This window comes from Propithecus coquereli, unplaced genomic scaffold (assembly GCF_000956105.1).
Source record: "Propithecus coquereli isolate 6110/MARCELLA unplaced genomic scaffold, Pcoq_1.0 Scaffold197, whole genome shotgun sequence".
Lineage (NCBI taxonomy): Eukaryota > Metazoa > Chordata > Mammalia > Primates > Indriidae > Propithecus > Propithecus coquereli.
In genome coordinates this window covers 1,462,656-1,483,108 of record NW_012144633.1, presented here as the reverse complement: position 1 = coordinate 1,483,108, position 20,453 = coordinate 1,462,656, and the positions used below count along the sequence as shown (strand labels likewise).

General features: G+C 40.6%; 1 protein-coding gene across 2 annotated transcripts in view; it reads left to right on the top strand.

Annotated features, from left to right (window-relative positions):
* The window catches only part of TBX15 (T-box 15), a 108,000-nt gene that overhangs the window by 39,699 nt on the left and 47,848 nt on the right, over positions 1 to 20,453 (top strand). For both annotated transcript variants that reach the window (XM_012643434.1, XM_012643433.1), the window contains exon 2: positions 18,434 to 18,647. In XM_012643434.1, coding sequence (XP_012498888.1) covers positions 18,547 to 18,647 — 101 coding nt within the window. In that variant the 5' untranslated portion in view covers positions 18,434 to 18,546. The remainder of the gene's footprint in view (positions 1 to 18,433; positions 18,648 to 20,453) is intronic.

Genomic DNA, 20,453 nt, shown 5'->3' with positions numbered 1-20,453 from the left:
TTTAGGTTGACCCATCTGCTTCTCCAATGAGAAATACAAAACATACTGTTGTTTTACACCAGCAAATTTTGTTCTTTTTCTTCTTCTTGATTTTTTTTTTTTTGGTGATGGTATTTGAACTATATCTGGCATTCTGAGTAAAGATTTCCTGTTGGAGAATGGTGAGGAGAGGTCCATACTTATCAAGGTATGAATGTCAGATATTCATTTAAAAAGCAAAACAGCAACAGGAAAGCCACATCAGAGGTCATACAGCTCCGGCCAGTGCCAACTTTTAAACAGGCTTCTCTGGGAAGGCCTTAGCCTGGCCTTGCACTCGGAGTTTGCTTGGAGGGAAGGTGCTTATATATTTTCTTCTCCTGCTATTGGCAGATGCTTTAGTGGCGTAACATGGCTCTTGTCCTCATTTAAACTATATTTAAGGCCAAAAATGAGACCACATCATGTGGGCTTCTGCTTCTGCATGAAGAAAGAGGTCCTCTTAACATCAGTGAGTCTTGGCTCAGCATTAGCTGGCTTCGTCTTGGGTCCTTCATCCTCAATCCTTTCTTTGTCCCTTCCCAGTGGAGACAAGTCAGACATGGGCCTACCTAGATGGTCAGCAGAGAAATTGCTCCTTCATAAGCCACGTATGCCTAGACCCCGAGGCGGTATGACTGTTACCGTGAATGGGTACCTTCTGCCCTGAAGAGCAGTCCTTTAAAAATTGTGTTGAAGTTGTAACACTTCTTCCTTCACCTCCCTATTCACTCCTCTGAGTTGTGCCATGTAGCCAGAATTTTATCAAGTTCAAAGCAAAGTATTTATTGTGTGCTTATGCTGGTGGTTGGTTTCTCAAGCCAGATGTTAGGAGATGTATTATTTTAAGTGGAAATGTATCTCAAGGACCACAGAATGGCCATTAGTACTGTCTTAGAGAATCTGGGTTTGGTGATAGCTACAACTGTGGTCACATAAAAGAAGTTTAAGACCATTCTTGCCCTGAGGTTGTTTTGAGACTTTGTGAAATTCATTGAGAGATCTGGAGACAACCTGAATTGTGGATCACAAGTCCAAAGCGTCTGTTTTCCTCCCGTCTGCTCTCAGTTCTCAGGGTCCTGGCAATCTGGACCATCTTGAGCCACTGAACCAGTGCTGACAGAGAGGCAGAAAAATAGCAGCTGCTTCTATTACCCTCATCCTTGAGGGCATCGGCTAAGGGACCTCATGGCTCGTTCCCTGCCAACGTCTTTGGCTTTCTTGAATGACTTGATCAGACACTGATGTTTCAAGGCTGGGTGCTCCCCAGCTGGAGCCCTGAAAATGCTTGCATGGCATCCCTCGAGAAGGAACTGACTTGAAAGAAGCTCCCACAAAGTAAATCACTAGGACCAGATGGTTTTCATCCAAGAGTTGGGGAGGAAATGAAGTGTGAAATAGCACAGATACTGATGAAGACATTAGTTCTCCATTAAAACCACAACTGTGTCAGAGCAGAGGAAGTTTGCTAACATAATGACCTTAATGCTAGAGCAGAGATAGTAGTGGCCTCTCTGATGCCTCTGGAGCACTTGGGAAGAATAACATAAAATATGAACAATGACGCAATAGCCTTTATTCCCTGAAAGCAGGTAAGAGGGATATTGTGACAATTCGTGCATGGCAGCTTTCAGGTAAAAACTTTAGAAAGAATGTAATAGTGAATATGAAACACATATGCTGCTATTCCCTACCCCTGTGTCCATGGCAGACATCATTAATCAATCTGGTACTCTTCCCTCTAAGCTTGGATTGGGCCTCCTGCTTCTCAGTTTCGCACTCTCAACTGCCACCATCAAATGACCAGAGTTGAAATACATGTTGAAACTCATTTGCTCTCCATGCCTAAGAGGATCTATTTTATTATGGGTCACATTGGCTCATAATAAAATTGTAAATAATGACAAGGGGGAAGATTTCACAGGTAATTTAGGAACATGAAAAGAAATATGTTACTTTCTTTTTTCTAAGGACTGAGTTAGCAGAACATTTATCGCTAGGGATATATAGTTTTGTGAGAACTGAATTCAGATGTATAATCATAACTAAACCATAATAGGGTCTTCCTGGAGGAAAGGGAAGTTGCTTCCTCAGAGGCGACAAGTAGCATGTTTCAGAAGATCATTTTGAGGAATGAGAATCAACAGAAATGTCTTTGATTAGGCATTAGGTATACAGTGACTCTGCGTGGCAAAGGAGGAGTGAGGTATGCTTTGAGAGGAGAACTACACTGAGGCCCATAGAAGAGAGACAGGAATGTTGGACCGTGGAGAAGCAGAGCAACTCCACGTAAAGCCTGAGGTTTCCCTGGGTCTGGCTTTCCCTTCACTCTAAGGGGGCAGAAGACCAGCTCTGCTGCAGGTCTGGGAACTCCATGGGGCCTATCTGCAGAATATTTTGCCATTGGATTGAGCAAAGCCTCCTCTTGCTGATAATAATTAAAGCAATTTGACTGTAATAGTCAAGTGACTATTGCCTAGTGACCTCTATATCAAGGGGTATGTCATAGAGCCAGTCTCCTGGAGTGGACTGTAAACTGACCAACTAAGATCCTACCTGCCTGCCCCCATTAGAAGATGGGCTATTTTGCATGGTCAGTGAAAAGTTGCTATATATGTTAATTAACAGAGAATCAGAATATAGTAAAACACACTTAGCGTGGTAGAGACCCTGATTATATTGTGATTTTTCATTGAGTCACCACTGGGTTGGTGGCCAGGTGCCGTGGTTCAGAGACCCAAGGAACAAATGGGGTCCATTGGTCAGCGAACCTGGCTACTAGTCCCCACGTCACCATGAGATAACCTGTGACCTTGCTCACATCCTGCAGAACCATTGGCCAAGGGATGAGAAGCTGGGGAGGTCATTTTGTCTAGATCTTTGCCTCCCAGGAGCAAGCGATTATCATCTCCATTTCAAAGGTGAGCAGTAGTGGCTCAGCAAGAGTAAATGAAGTACTCAAACTGCGGGAGGCATGGAAGAGTGAGAGGAGAGACTCCTGGCTCCGCGCAGACAGGTCTTCTCACTTCATGACTTTGCTTCTCAGAGTCTCAGTTTACTCATCTCTCATGGGCACTGCACCAATTTACCAAGTACGGATTTAGCACAGTGTTTAGAGCACATTGAGAAATGCAATGCTGAGAACTTAACATTTCTAAGGCGCTTTGTAGTTTACAAAGTGCTTTTCTCCTACGTTATTTTACCCTGCTGGCGACTCAGTGAGCTGGGTAAGCAGGGGGATTCCTTATCTACCTTTTGCAGAAGGTTAAACGGTTCCTCAAGGTCATATCTCTAGGAAGAGTCAGAACCAGGACTCACACTCCTGCCTTCTGATTCTGAATCCAGGGTTCCTTTTGCTTTAGAATGACAAAAAATGCAGAATTGATTCTCTTTATCCTTCACTTTAATGACAGCAGAGAGTCTTCAGCGTCACAGTGTGGTAAAAATAGACGTTGAGCTGTGAGGGCAAGGAGGTTTCTGGTAGCAAACAAACTGAGCTCACCAAAATGTTCCTCCCGCGGGCAGGCTCGGTAGCCATGGCCTTTAGGAAAGCCTTGGCAGGCCTCACTGACACTGTGTCCAGCTTCCCCTGGGGAGCTGCCTCTCGGCTACAGTGCCAGATGCAGGTACTGCCTTAGGGGACATGGGGCAGAGGGATTTCTTCTGAGGTATGGGGACCACCAACCAAGAGCACATCTCTGGTGAGGGGACTAGACTGCATGTCCCACAATAGCAAACTTGCTGTGGTTTTGGCACACGTAAGGAGAAAGAGCTCGGCAAGCCCTGGGTTCCTGTGCCACTGATGTTTTTTCTGAGAGATGGAGAAGGAGAGTGAGAGAGTATGAAAGTAAAAGCAGCAAGGCCAAAGGAAAAGCCCCAGTTTCATTTGCTTAAAAGTAATTTATAATCCACCTACTTCCCCAAAAGATTTAATATGGATTATAATTTACTCCACTGATACATACACGTGTGCGTGGTTAAAATAAAGATAAATGGGAAATACGGAAACATAACAGAGAAAGCGAGGTGGCCTCACGTGGCCATTTACTACTCACTACTACACATAGAAACACAACCCTTTCATCTTCCCAAGGGACACAAAAATATTTTTATTAAGATGTACCACTAGCATTCTGTGTCATATTCTTTTGAATATTCTTCCCTTTGTAAATATCTGGCTGAGGGGAAATGCTTTACATTACAGCAGAAGAGAGCTTGGAAAGATGGACATTTGTCCCCCTTGAAGAAAGCCTGTGGAACCAGAAGGGTCGTTGGCCTTTTAAAGTCATGCACTCCTTTGAGAATCCCATAAATCACACATGTCCTCTTCCCAGAAAAATGCAAGCTTTCACAAATTTAACTTATAATTTTAGGTGGCTTATAAACCCTCAAAGCCTATCCGTTGACTTTAGGTTAATAGCCTTTTCATTTAAAAAATTAGAAACTAATGTTTTATGGAATAACTTTTTCATTATACAAAGATTCACTGCATTCATTTGAAATGATCTTAAAATGTAGGTGTATAGCCAGTGTCACAAAAATAGTCTGATTTATATGACATTTCCTAGCTTATAACATTTATATTTTAAATATGTAATCATTGCACATTCACTTATAATTTTACCTTAGTCTTTTTTTTAAGATGTTATATAGTATGTACTACATTGTAGTTTGTATCTGATAACATTTGCATAATACTTGGTATAATGAATAAAATATGCTTTCACTGTTAAATTAATTTTGATTATACGTAGAATATGGTATATAAAGTAATGCTTTAATATATACAATAGCTCATATGCCATCAATAAGATCTCATCCTCTGGACTTGTGAATTCTTGGAAAAAATTACTTCCACATGTTCCTAAAACTACTTAAGATTTTTGACTAGTTGGTGGTCCATTGACTCTAAATATCTGACCTGTCAAAATGCCATCTTTAAACTCCAGTGATGCATAGAAGCTTGGAATTAGCCGGGGTTGAATTTATTACAGAACAAAGAGAGGTGATGATTAACACACCCATCTGAGCAGTAGGGGGGAAAATAATCCTTGAATGGATTAGATGCCATGATCCTAAAACCACATTCTCTGAGTGTTGGGTCCTTGCCCAGGAATGGGGAGAGGCCAAACATTGATGCCTTTTAAATGACAGGGTGTCTCCATGGTACTCTGGTGAGGAACACTGGGGCAGAGAGTTGGGGGTCAGTTGGGAAAAAGCCTTTCTTTATCCTGTGATCTATCAGACTGAGGACCCAGACCCACTCTCTGTGCAGTAACTCTCACAGCTGACAGCCCACCTGATTAGTGTTACACAATTATCAGTCTGCCTGTCTAGGTGGAGATTAATATTAAAGTGTAAATAAATGGGATTTAATTTTTTAACCACTAGCCAGAATTAACTTATAATTTGGGGGAACTCTAGTAGGCTACTTTCAAGACTGGCATGGATGCTGTCAAGAAGATGAAGTGAATTATTATACACTGACCCACTACGCTGAGTCACAGACAGGCTCTCTTTATTCATTAGCAGTATCTGGTAGGCTCTGAGCAGTCCCTGAATATGTTTCCAGGGAAATTTATCTTTGTAAGAATAGTCCATGAACAGGCTACTAAACTCATTTTATGATTGATTTTTCCCATTATTCTCTCTTTCCCCTGCCATGTATTGCAAGCTTTACAAAAAGTATGGATTTTTAAACTAGCATTATATAATAGCATTGCTGGAGAGTGACTCTCTGAGAAGAGACGTCCAACAAAAGGGCACCATCCTGAGAAGGAAACAGACCATCATAGGAAAGTCATTTTGACCCCCATTCCCTGAGAGGTGGAGTGCTTGAATCGCAAGCCCAGGTGCTCAGGAAATCTCCTGTCACTCTGAGATGGGCTGGGAACATGGTGCCATGTCCAAAGCTTCTAAATACAGTTCAGGCTGGGTCATCATGACAGATGCTGAACTGGCACCACTACGGGAATTGAAGTGGGAACTCTGACAGTGCTTAAATGCCATGGCCCCTGGGCTCAAAGTCTTCCTAGGCTGGGACAGGCAGAGGCAGTCCAGAGCTTGTGGGGAGGAGGGTAGGAGCAACTTTGGCAAGGAAATCCTGCTGTCTTGGCGACACTACCACTGCTTCAGAAGGCAACGGACACCCAACAACACACCAGCTATTTTAGAAGCTTGTCAGTTTCTGAATTGCTGACACACTTGAAGGACACTGTCTCTTCAAGGGTCATTCTGACCCTTCAAGGTAGGTAGGCCTGGGGAAAAACAGAGGCACGCTATAGCCAGGGTGTTGGCTGAGGAACGTGTGGAATTAAGTGCCCCGGCTGGGGTGACTCAAGTAGTCTGGAATGAAGTTAAGAATTACATGTTGACTTTGGGATTCCCGAATCAGCCTTCTTCACAGAAGACACTGTAAAGGCAATGCCTTACCCTGTCCTCTTCTTGACCATCACCAAAAACTCACCCTGGGGTTCATGTCCTTTGATGACTCATTCTCTTTTGGGAAAAGCTTTAGAGGAAAAAAGACAAAAAAGACAGGAGAGACTTGAGAGTTGGGAGGTGGGCTTTACCTGGAGGGTCTCGGGACTTGGAATGTGAGGGTGGAATTCTAAGTTTTGAAGGTATCTTAAGCTGGGGTTGGCGAGTTGTGACTATGAAGACACTGCCATTAGTACAATTAATCCGGTGTATTTCTTCCACTCTCGGTGCTTGCCCTGTGCCCCCAAAGTGTGCTCCTTTCTGCCCTCAAAACATTTGATTTTAGGGTTTCTAAAGTAGCGTGGGATGGTGGATGAGTTCACGTTTTGAAGTAAGATAGACTGAGATCCATTTCTTCTCTCTAATGCTTCTGGGCAGGTGGCATCAGGCACACTCCCTTGCTCAAATCTCAATGACCGCACTTGTAAAATAGGGTTAAAAGGCCTGCCTGTCAGGTCTCCTGCTATGCTTCCTGGAAACCTCACCTAGACACTAGATCTTTCCTGCCTCCCCTGTGTATTTTCCTGACCTTGAGCTGGAGGGCGAGTGCTCTTGATAAGGCCGTCCAACTGGAGTCAGGCTCCCGGCAGCCTCCTAGCCTCGTCCTGTCCGTCCCACCTCTCAGTGCCCCTTGTGCTAGCTGCATCTTCAGCCTCAGCTGCCCCCTCTGCTTCTTGGTTCAAGGCTGGAGTTTGCGCCTGGGCCATTTTCCTTGCTGAAGACCCAGCATACATCTTTTCTTGGTGATCTGCCTTTTTTCTCTACTCTCAGACCTAGTCACTTTCCTCCTCAGATAGTATGCCAGCCTTTGCTGACCAGGAGAGCATCACTTAAGTAGACCCATGTGAAAACAGGCTTTCTTATTTGGCATTTTCATTGTTTCTTTGCTTTCTCTCCTACCTTTTCATCATTTCTCCTAACATCATTCAATTTTGATAATTTTTGCTCCAGGCCCTGAAATATTTTCTTCCCCATGTGATCTCTTCCACTGTAGATTTTACATTTTCTATATTGAGATTTGCATTTCTCCATTTGAGAGGACACAAACCTTCTTCTCCCTCTCAGATATGGACAGGGAAGTGATTGGGGAAACACCTAACCCTATGGCCACCCCCCTTTCCAAATGAAGGAAGAAATTGACATTAAATATGCTCTTATTGTATGGCAGGGGCTTTATTGAGAGCCATGGGTATCTCTCTATTATCCCCATTTTAGATGAGCAGATTGGCTCAGAAAGGTTAAGTTCCTTGCCCAGTCATACATCTGGGCCTGTGTGATTCTAAAGAAGACCTGTGATCTTTCCCCTGCCTCACGGTGTCTCTGGAAACCTCACTTCACTGCAGACAGCAGGGACACTGGGTATATGGGGGATCTGGTGAGCACAGCAGCTGTCTGTGCAGGAGTTGTTCTGTTCCCAAAGAAGGAGGGCATCTCTGCCTCTCTACCTCTCCCCCAGCGTCACTAGCTCTAGCATTTGTGGAACGGCTTGATCCTTTCTCCATTTTGTCCTCATGACCATAAGCACCTTCTCTTCCTAGGTTCATGTGGAGGACAGTTAGTATTGGAGTATTTTCTAGGTGCTTGGCTGTGACTGCTACTCACAAAAGTGACTGAACTTAACTGAACTCATTTGAAGCCCCTAAAAGATTTCAGGTCAGACCTTGCCAATCAGTTTAATGCAACTCACAGTCATGGAAGGAAAAGCTGGTAGGATTCCAAAAGTTCAGGTTATGATGTCAGGAGGTGACCCTGGGATCTAATAGGGATTCTATTAGGAAAATGGCATGCAATTAAGATACCTCATTACTGGGGATATATTTGTCTTCTGGAAGAAGATCAGAAGAATAGCATTTAAGATTCTTCATCTGGCTTCAGCCTACCCTCCCAGCTTTCCTCCAGCTATGTCTCTTCTCTTGCTTTGCTCAACCTACAGCATTTCATTCATTCATTCATTCAACAAAAATAATATTTTATTAAATGCATAATAGGTGCTAGACATTTCCAGCTGCTGAAGATACAAGAGGAATAACACAGATATGATCTGAATTATACAGATTGCTGTTCTATAAACATTTCTGGTTGATTTTACTGTCATGCCTCTGCCACAAAATTCCCTTTTCCTAGAAGATCCTTCTTCTCCTTTCCCTTCTCTGCCTTTGTATCTTGCAGACATCTCTTTACTATGTCCAGAAAAGACTCCTGGACTGGAAGAAGTTCCTCTGATCTCTAAACTCCCATAGAATTTTGTTGCTATTTCTTTTAGATAATAGTACATGAAAATTAGCATTCATATATTCAGATCTTTTTCTATTGATTATTTATGTAAATACACATACACGTATACCTTGTTAGTGGTTCATAAAAGTTTCACAAAGTAGGTACTAATGATATTCTCATCTTAAAAATGGCACAACTAAAGCTTAAAGAGGTTAAGTGACTTGTTCAAAGTTAGACAGAAAGAGAAAAGGTGAACTCTAGAACTCAGTCTTTTGTATGCCAAGCCCCAGTGTTCTATGTGCCATGCTGGATTTTGACTATTCTACTTTTATTAGACTTATTTATGGACCTATCCTGTCTCCTTTAATGATGTTGTAAGCTTTTTATTCAATTTTGTGTACCTCACAGTGCCTAGTATATTGCCAGACCCGGGCTAGATAATCGATAATAATTTGCTGAACAAATAAAAGATTGATTGAATGGATGAATTCAGAAGATTACTGGAGAGGTTGTTATAGAGTTGTCAGTCATGTACCTCTGGTATTTACTAAATAGGATGATTCTCTATGTTTGCATGGCAGGTTGGGTGTATTTTAAACTTGGCGTAGCTGGTGGTCTCCTGGTATCATTTGAGGGACATCGTATGTTCCTGGCTGTGCTGAAATGTCTACTCACATGTTTGAAACTGTCACCTCTGGGGGCTCTGTCTCCAGAAGTCATAGTTAAATTACACTTGATGCTTAGAAACTGGTTGCTTAGTCCTTCCCCTTTAGCACACCAGCATGAATTTATTTATTTATTGGTGTTCAGTGGGAACAAGGTATAAGGAAAGTGCTTTCAGGGCCTTTGGAGGAAGGCCCACGTTTCATTTCACAGAAATTGAAAGACCAGGAGGCAGATGTGTAACGATGCTATGACAGTGGCTGGCATTGGGGAGGGGGGTGGTGGGAGGTTGGAAGTAGTGGTTGCAAAGAACAAATAAGCACTGGCTTGGGGATGAGTTAATGTGTCACTTCACCCAGGAAAATGGCCAAGAGTCTCAGGCAAATGCCTGTGTTGACAGCTGCTCACCTAAAATTGACTGGTAAATCTGGAAGACCACCCAGTTAATCAGAGTCAACTTTTGGAGGACTTCTGGTACAAGAGGTATTTAGATTGGATATTGCCATGTGGCTTGTGGCCAATTTTTGATGATTCCTTTCATGTATTATCTGTGCATTCATTAGGAATATTTTCTGAACCAAAAGTTGGTCTCACAAATATTAATTTTATGGGAAGAATAAAATAAAATATTTGAAATTAGGACATTTTAGAAAATCCAGGACCCAAGTTTACTCCTTATTTTTTCTTGTTCTTCCTGATACACTTGGTCATTGGCATAGAATCTTATATGTTAATTTGACACTTTACTGGTTTATAAAGTGCTTTCACACACATTATTATCAGCTTAATTTTCCTCAAGCATAGATATTCATTCATTTAGCACTATCAAAAACTGTTGGGCCCTGAAGTCTGACCTGAGTTAAGCCTAAATAAACCAGATTCTGCACAAATAGGAACTACTTCAGCTGCCTTTTCCTATCTTTCAGTGCTGTCATTAAAAATTTCTCAAAGCCCAAACATCTTCCAAGTACCTTCTAATGTTGTTTTGCTTATTGGCCTAGGCCAAAGTGAAAGGGTGATTTGGCATTGATCTTCAGTGTCTGTCACATTTGGATCTTTTACTCACCTTGGACTGGGGATAGGAAGTGAATACAACAAAAGAAGCTTTTTACATATTTATTCAATAATGTTAAGTTGATGGGACCTACAATAAAGTGCCCTGGTACTGAGAAAGGAAAATTCCTATCTGACCTTGGTTTGATTTTTCTCTTCTCCTAAGAAAACTGATAGTGTTTTAGTTTCCGTAGAGCTACCGACCCTCCAATTGAGTGGCCTGAGCAGTAACTGTATTTCTAAGTTCAGAGGAGGAAGTGCACAGCTCTGCAGTTCTAGTTCTGAAAAGTAGGCAATAGTGAAAAGAACATCAACTCGAGTGTCAGACTAATTCAAACCCCACTCTGACAACTCCTAGTTATATAATGTGAGAAAAGCCTTTTATTTATGCCTCATCTCAAGTTTCCTTATTTGTGAAATGGCAACAATAATGCCTACTTCATAGAGTTTCTGTGACAATTACAGGAGATAACGTATATAAAGTTCTAGTATAGTTACTTCTCTTCCTTTTTTTCTTCTACCTTCTTCTTCTTTTTTTTTTTTTAAATAGATGGGGTCTTGCTCTGTTGGCCAGTCTGGAGTGTGGTGGCATGATCATAGCTTACTATAACCTTGAACTCCTGGGCTCAAGTGAACCTCCCGCCTTAGCCTCCCAAGGAGTAGCTGGGACTACAGGCACTCACCACCATGCCCAGCTAATTTTGAATTTTTTTGTAGAGATGGAGTCTTGCTATGCTGCCCAGGCTGGTCTCAAACTCCTGGGCCAAGTGATCCTCCTGCCTTGGCCTCCCAAAGTGCTGGGATTACAGATGTAAGTTACCATGCCTGGCCTGCTTTTCACCTTCAAAGCATGCAGAAACACTAGAGATTGTACCTGTAATGGATTGAGCCTTGTCTGCTCAAAAAGAAATAGATACAAAAAATTGCTGCCACTGCTTTTTCATAGACTCTTTAAAAGGCTTAGGTCTCAGGGATGACTTTTGGTCCTTGCTGTGGTTCTGTGTATCGCTGAGAGGGGTGCTTGTTGTTAGGTGGAGAGTGCTTTAGGCAGCTGGTGAGATATGTGCTCTTAGTCTCTTTAATTGGCTTACTGGCATGGGAATTGCAGGCTTCAGGTTACCTCCCCCCACTCTTCCCAAATAGAACTTGGAGGGCATGGAGAGCTCAGGGACTCCATTCCATTACTAAAGTCATCTAACGGCTCATTTTGGTGTTTGTTACCATCATAATTTTAGTTTAATCCAACCCGGGTTATAGTTTATTCCCTTGAAGCTCTGGACCGAGTATCAAATTTGGGCTCAGTCCGTACTCAGGTCAGTGCCAAATGCTCTGCTTCTGCCATATTTAGATTACTCTATGAAAGTTTCATCACCAGCTTTCTCTAAGCTGCCTGATAAAATCGGACAGCCCAGAACCAATTCCCACTGCAGAGGTCCTCTGGAAATAGGAGTTTACTTGTGCCTGGTACAGAGAGTGCTGCCTGGGTCATAAGATTCTGATATCTGCCCTGGTGGGAATGAGAGCCCTGAGATGGGCTTGGTTTTGGAGTCTTGGTTTTGGAGACTTTGAGACTTATGAACTAGACCAAAGAGTGGCTGCCCTACTAATGTCAGACAGGAGATGACACTCAATATGGTCATGTACTGGTGTTTGGCAGAAAAAAAAAAATCAGATGAAGTGTTTGATGATCATTTGGATGTTCAAGCTATTTTCTTCCTTGGAGAAAATATGACAGCTGAGGTCCAGTCTTATGGAAGTGGCACTGTGCATCTAATCTCAGAAAATTCTACATCTTTTATCTGACACTACAGTCATCTTCTACCACCCATCTTCCATGCTGAAACCGGGCTGTCATACATCATTCATACAGGAGATGTGGCAAAGCATTAAACAGAGCCTGTGGAATTCATAGTCTAGAGGGAAGACAGAACTACCATCACCTTCTTCTAAAAGAAAACTAATATGTAGAGAATAAAGTCTAAACTCCGTATTCTGATACCAAGATCCTTTTAGAAAGTAAACTCCATGTGGTCAGAATTCTTTTTATTTCCTGATGTCCCAAGAGTTTAGAAGGGCGACCAACACATAGTCAATATTCAATATATAGTCATTTGGTCGAGTTAATCCTAACTTTCCATCTTTATTCCCCTCTCCCCTTGCATACTCTAAACTCTGGCAATACCAGTTTGCTTGTAATTCTCTAAAAATACCCCAAATCCTTACTCATGCTAGTCTCAGGATCTGAAATTCTTTCTCCATCATTTCTTTGCCTGTTGATATTGAAGTTATATTTCACGTCTGTACTCAAATGTTACTTCATGAAGTCTTCTTGATCCTCTCATCATTGATTTACTTCCTCTTCAAAGCTCTTTAACACTTTGTTCCTGCCTTTCTGTAGTACCTATCACAGTCAGCCTTCTTTGACAGTTTGTGTGTCCTTCCTACCAGCTTGTGAGCTCCTTCAGAGCAAGAACCTGTTTTATTTGTCTTGGTCCATTAACATATAACCTAGGCAATTCACAGCACAAATGTTTGGTGAAATAAAAATGAAATTAAATATAGTCTTGTGTACTTGAAATCCTTAGGCAATAGGACTGATGTAACCTGGATTTTGGAATGAATCATATATAAAATTGATACAATAGTAATAACTCTTAAGTTTTTTGTACTAAGTGATGTTATGCATGTAAAGTCTTAGCAGAGTGCCCGATAAATAGTTAGAGCTCAATAGATGTTGACCATAACTCTTTGGTATAGTTCTTGTGAGCTCATATTCATCTCACTGTCCAAAGTCAATAACATTGTTATCAACAGAATCATTAGATTATGGTTTTTTAAAATTTAAAATAATTCTTATCTTCTTTTTTCCTTTTTTTCTTTTTTTTTTTTTTTCTGAGACAAAGTCTTGCTCTGTTGCCTGGACTAGAGTGCCATAGCGTCAGCCTAGCTCACAGCAACTTTAAACTCCTGGACTCAAGTGATCCTCCTGCCTCAGCCTCCCAAGTAGCTGGGACTATAGGCGTGTGCCACCATGCCCAGCTAATTCTTTCTATTTTTAGTTGCCTGGTTAATTGTTTTTTTCTATTTTTTAGTAGAGACAGGGGTCTTGCTCTTGCTCAGGCTGGTCTTGAACTCCCGACCTCAAGCGATCCTCCCGCCTCGACCTCCCAGAGTGCTGGGATTACAGGCGTGAGCCACCGTGCCTGGCACAGATTATGTTTTATCATAAAGATGTAATTATAATTTTTATCATGCAGGAAGATATGTTAGACCCCTAACCCTTAATAGTAAAGACAAAGAAACCAAGGCCCCGTGAACAAAAGAGACTTTTAAAAGTCCCACTGCTGGTGAGTAGCAGAGCCACAGGAGTAAATGTGGTTCATTCACTGTAGTAGTGGATGATTCCTCAAAATTAGCTGTTAAGTGGAGATGCAGATCACTTGGTAGAATGTAAAATATCTTTTAATAATGTCTAATTTTGATATTGAGTTCATTAAAATAAAAGTGTATGCAATTTAGGCGTTTTCTATGTGTGGTAACCAAATAAACTTATTGCGGTTAGTTTGCTGTTGTTAGACTTGGTGGTCTCTAAGCTGCACTACTAATCCATCTATTAAACATTAGAGTTAAAAGGGACTTTACAGCAAGTGTAATTAAATGTGCATGTGCTGTGCTATAAAGATTAAGGAAATTGTGGACCAGAATCATCATGTGACTTGGCTAAGATTAAACATGTTTAAGCCATTTTAGTTGTGAGGATGGTTAAAATAGTTGAGGGCAGTTGCAGAATGGTCAGCCGCTTTGGCCAGGGTTGGACACAGTATGGTCTTGGAAAGGTCTGATCCCTGGGTCAGGAGGCAGAAGACCTATGTTCTGGTCCTTGTTAGTTTTCAATTTCTCTTAGTTTCAATGTCCTCATCCACAAAATAGACATAAAAGTATATGCTATGTCTATCGTATCAATCAGAAGGCTATATTAGATAATGTATAAAATAAAAATTAAGAAACTATTATGTTATTATTGCTAGAGTGAGAATTGAACTCACTCTAAGCTAAACTCAACTTTCTGTGGGAACTTACTGTTACAGCATTCGTTTTGTCAAAGCGAAATAGGGGAGAGATAGACAATGAGTGACACTGTGAACTGATGGTTAAAAGCTCTTTTTTAAGGATTTTTTTGGGGGAGGGGAATAGATGTGTTGGTTCAACCCTATGAGTCACACGATGTTCTCCAGTGACTTGTAACTGGCTCAGTGTAGGTTCCCTAAGTTTTCTCCTTTAACTGCCTTGGTTATGTGTAGCATTTTATGTTCCTGATTTGTTGAAACTTCTCTTGTTGAAATGCTATTCATAAGAGGCATCTGATAGCCAAGAAATTCTTCTGGGTCATTCAAATGAGTTCCTAATGGTTAGTTTTTGAAGACAGGAAGTCACAAATTGCCCAGAATAAACAAACTTGAAAACACAGAGGTGTTTTTTCATCTTCAAGGGACTGTTTATATTTCTGAATGGATGATCTGATTTGATTAAAATAACCAGCTATGTGTTTCTTACATTCGTGACTTAGGTGACTTGATTATACATTCTAATAAATAGTGAAAATTTTTAATCTGGTTAGACAAAATATTTTATGTAACTATAATTTAGAAATGTATTTTACAAAGGATTAAATTTGATTTTTACCTAGGCTGTTGATCTTGACTCTGAGATTACTATTTTAAGGGTATTGCAGGGTAGCTGACCTCACGGGTGGCCCTAACTCCTCTCAAAGTTTTTAAAAACTATATAAAATGTAACATTAATTTTATTTCCAAACTATAATACTAAGAAGCAATTGAGAATGGAAAATTGCATGGTGCATTCACGTTATTGCAAATGTGGGCTGGTGCCTACATCCTGTATGTAAAAGTCACTGGGCTCTATTTTGTCAGGGAGGAAGAATCTAGAAGTTCAGAATATTTTCAGGGAAACAAATAACTGTCTCTGAAAATCCTCTTCATGGGCAAATACCTCCTATACCTCCACAGACTTATTCATTTCCTGCCTAGTAACCATGGGTTCCCCAGGACTGTTCCAGCCCTTTCAGATCCCTTTCTTTTCTGGACTCCTATGAGACATCCGAGACAGTATGTAATGGTGTGGAAAACTGTGGTAGTGATTTGTGTGGGTCTCTGATTATTTATGAATGCTTCCAGTCTCCACCGCACTGTAAATGCTTTAAGCAGGGGTCTCATTGTGTACTTTGGTATTTCCCAGAATCTAGCACAGTGCTGGGCACACAGTAAGCACTCAATAAACACATAATTAATCAACACTAGCTGGGAAACTTTTTAAGGTCTGGGATTCTGTTTCTAATTATCTACATGGTACCTCATGTAGGGCCATATGCTGATAGGTGCTTATGGATTGATTTGGTTGAAACTATAAACCCTTAGAGAATACCCACTCAATTCGTTAACTCCTGTGATAATGTGAATCTGAGTCTTTTTCTTTATTTAACTTGTCTTGCTCGAACAGTTTTAAATTTGATGCCTCTAATTGAGGTTATCTGGGTTATCACTTGCATCAGAGAAGATTCTTACATTCTTCGAGGCATTAGAGGTAGAAGAGATTCTAAAACGTTTCAGTTCAATCCTTCTCATTGCACAATGAGGACATAGTCCCCTGGTGGTTAAATTACTTGTCGAAGATTATGTTTTAATCCATTTGATGTTACATTTTGAGTCCCTATTTAATTCCAGGTGATATAGTGAAGTAAGAGTCTCTTATTTCCTAATTCCCCAGACATAGTCCCCATTCAAATCCCAACCTCAATTTGGCTACCATTAAATTTGTCACTTAGTACAGTGATACCTTTCTATACCCTCCCTCTTCCTCAACATACACTGGAGAAATATACGTCAAAAATTGCTGCTGGGCGCTACTAAGGGTGTATATTTCCAACTGTTTTTGTAATTGTGGCACACTGTGGTGAAGAGATTTTGTTAACACTTTAGTCCCAAAGGTAGAGCAAGACTATATTTTTAAAATATTGTTTTGAGAAGCTTTTGAAAAAGTTACAATATTCATGATAAGTGAGGAGACCTTGGGATATCACAGAAACAAAATAGGACTGAGGAATCCATGTCTCAGGTTGTTTGAATTACTGCGTTTGGCTCAGTGTGTGGTGATATGACTCTGCTACTGAGTGGCATATAGAATCAGGCCAGGGTGGAGATTGTCGCTCAGCAGCAGCTCTCATCTTAGATAAGTAGTTCCACTTTTCTGTACTTGAAGGAGACCAAAAATAGCTGCTGCTTAGCCCAAGGTATAAAATTATGTGCTTAGACATATAAAACCAGTTATAAAACCTTATAGTTTTTTTTTTTTTGATGAAGATAGTAACTGGACTAGTGATTGTGAATAAACTAAAGTTTTTGATCAGAAACATCTCTTGTATTTTGGAGCTTGGTTCAGTTCTCCAGCAAACTGACTATATTCAGAAGTGACAGGTGAGGAATTGAGGAGGATGGAGCGGAATGACACTTTTCTCCCTTTGGGCACTTTATTCCCTGTGGGCTTTGACAAAACTGTGGGATATTCTTGCCAGAGATGCTGCCTGGGTTTGAGAAAGAAAAACGTCATGGATAAAAACAAAGAAAAATAAAGAAACCATGGGATGTGTTGTTCGTAGGTGTATAAACCTGCTACAGGTAAGTGACATTGGCAGCAAGGTGGTCTGGCATTCGGTCTCATTCTTTTTCCATCTTAGTACTGTCAGGGACTGATGCCTAAGAAGCTCTGACCCTTGACAGAATTAAAAAGTCATTTATCAGAGTAAGACACCACTGTTCCAACCTTACTGATATATATATATATTTATTTACAGGGAAAGCAATCAGAATCCTAGACATTAAGGATGGGTTAAAGAAATAGGTTCTTAGTTTTGGTTTGCAGTATCATTTGACCTAAGAAAATTATACTAGCTAATCTGAATTTGGAAAATCCTAAAACGTATAATTCTTGACATCAGGCTCCTAAAAGTGAATTTTTTACATACCAGAAAATTCTTCTTGGGTAGTTCTGATTCCAGCTTGCTCCTTCAGTCTACTTCCCGTCTCCCCACCCCACCTGTCTTCATGAGTGCAGAAGACACAGGAAAGGACCATCTGGCCCAGCATGCCAACTTTTTATTTGGTTGCTCTCAATCCCACCTTCCTGTTTGGATCACCCCTCCCCTCTGCCCATACTTCAGAAACCAATCAAGGTGTCTCCTGAACTCGTTTATTCCCTTTGTTTCAACTGCCTTCTTGGGTAACTTTTTCCATATGCTTGTATACTTGCCTCACAACAGAGATTTTTTTCCCATCCAAAAATGGCCTGATTGGACTCTTAGGAAAAACCGTTTACTCCAATATATGACAAAGTGCTTCTAAAGGCCCCAAACAGATTTTCATTACTTTTGATGGCCAGGGCACATATAAGTGGAGGAAAAATTGCTGTGTTTAAAAATAACTGAGTGATGGGCAGTGACGCTGAGTGGTATGCAATTGAAGAGCAAGTTGTTATTAGCATTGAAATTTTATTCCTCCAAATGAAATAGTCTAATTTATATTTTTACCTATTGTCTGTAATTATTATTTTACTTTAATTTGGTATTTATTGCATCACCCCAGTTTGGCCTCATTCCCCTTAAGATGGTGACATTAGTACTTAGTACTCTTTATATTGCCTGTTGTGGACCAGTTTACTTCAGCTCTTGCTAAAACTTACTAAAATGCCAGATGTCAAGTTGGAAACACAAAACCTGAAAGAAGGTCATAAATCACAAAAACAAACCATAAAATATAATAAAATACCCTGAATGCTGTGCTCTGGAGCTTCCCACCTTTAAGTCTCCTTTTGTTCACCCCTCTCCCCACTTTACTGCATCCCCCAACTCCCGCCCCATCTTTTAAGGCCAGGGGTGGGGAGGGAGGAGCGCAGCAGTTTCTCACCTAAGGCTTGATTGTTTATTTTGCAGATTCTGAGCAGAGCACTGGTTCAGACTCCGAGGTGCTCACCGAGCGGACTTCCTGCTCCTTCAGCACTCACACTGACCTGGCCTCTGGTGCTGCAGGCCCTGTGCCTGCTGCCATGTCTTCCATGGAGGAGATTCAGGTGGAGCTGCAATGTGCTGACCTCTGGAAGAGGTTCCATGATATTGGAACCGAAATGATCATCACCAAAGCAGGCAGGTAAGGACAAATTCCTTTGAGTGGCCCGATTCAAAGAATCTACAGAAGTAGGAGCCATTACATACCCTCCCCCCATTTATTTGTGGTAGCATCAGTGAAACCAAAGCAACTCACACTCACTTTTCTGCATTTAGACATCTTGGTAAAATGGTCCTCTTGTGCGTACTGTGATTTTTGCTGTTCTCCTCCAAAGGCCATTCAAATCTAAATCACCTCTACCCTCACAAACATTTTCCACCTACAAATGAATTTCAGCTAATACTAGAGGCCTATAGTATCTCAACAGCCAAAAGATAGATTTCCAAAGCAAGTGTTTACTTCACCATTCAATGTTTTCAAGAAGTTTGCTTCCCAAACAACAGCTTGCATCTTCTAAGACACTTAAAACAATCAGATGCTTTTGTAAGAATTTTTTTTTTTTTTAAGAGTTGGGCTTGGTGCATCTTCCGAGGCCTATTTATTGGTCCATTGTATTTTATTGTTGACTTGAAATTATTACAAAACTTTAACAGCAACCTGTGGAATCTCTTGTTATTTATCTAGAATAATGAAGTCTTAAAAACACAGTTTCTCTTGAAATAGGCACTTTTAGTCAATATACTCCTGTATTGGCATCTTTCAGTTTTTCATAGTTGGGTATCTGTTTTGTGCTGGACACTCAACATATGTCATTTAAACTTCACAGGCATCCTATGAAGTAGGATATGATCATCTAATATATGGGTTAGGATGCAGAGGCCAGAAGAAGTTGATTAACTTGACTAAGGCACAAGGGTAGTCAGGGGGCAGGTCTAGAATTCTAAATAAATCTATGTGGCTCTAAAAGGAAGGTCTGAACTATTTATAACCCTGTACTATTAAGAAATCATTGTAGTTAATTGTCTCTTGGATTAAAAATGAAAATGATTTAGATAAAACTAAATTTGGAGGAAGCTTTTGAGAATATAGGAATAGTTAATTTAAATTAAGCAAAAACGATTATACTACTTTCATGTTTTCAAAGCCAATCTGAATAGTCTCACTTGTCATGTGGACCAGAAGACCCACCTCACTGCTTATAAGCTGTTTTTATAAACGTAGTCGTTGAGAGTAAAAGAATATTTTGATTGACTCCAGTTCACCTGTATGCCTATAGAGAAACATCCCACTACAATAAGACATCACAAAAGCATGAGGTTTCAATGAATCTGAAATCTTGTTCATTTTTGTTTTCTTCTGGAACTCTCTTCCTTCACTGAGTTTTATTAGTGGATGGAACCATTAAACTAGGGGTTCCTAGGTGGAGAAACTTTGTAGGAGAATTACTTTCAACGCCATCTCTTTTTTGTTTCTTGGGTCTCAGTGTACTCCGGTTCTAAATTTTGTGGTGCTAAAGCTTGGAAGAAAACAAAGCAATTCAAGGGAAAATTTCTTTCTTTCTTTTCTTTTTTTTTTCTGTTTTTTAGTTTTTGGTAGAGGGGTTGGCTTGGAGAGAGAAGAAATATTACAATTGTTCTTTGTCTATAAGATATTCCAGATTTCATTTTGTGGTTTCATTTTATTACTACTGGGTCTGTGTATTCCAGTCAGTCTTGTACTTGGTATTTCCTTATTCCTGCGCTTCAGTGAATTCAGCTCATTTGTGCACCTCCTTGACAACTCTCACGTAACTCATTCTTCCGTAGTGTTTTCTTCTCTACATCTCTGGTTTTACAAATTCACCTTGATACCCAGATACATTAACATATTCCCCAGCACAGACATACAATTTGTTCTTTAGTTATATTGAACTCCTTTGTTTAGGTTTAGAAACTACATTCATCATTT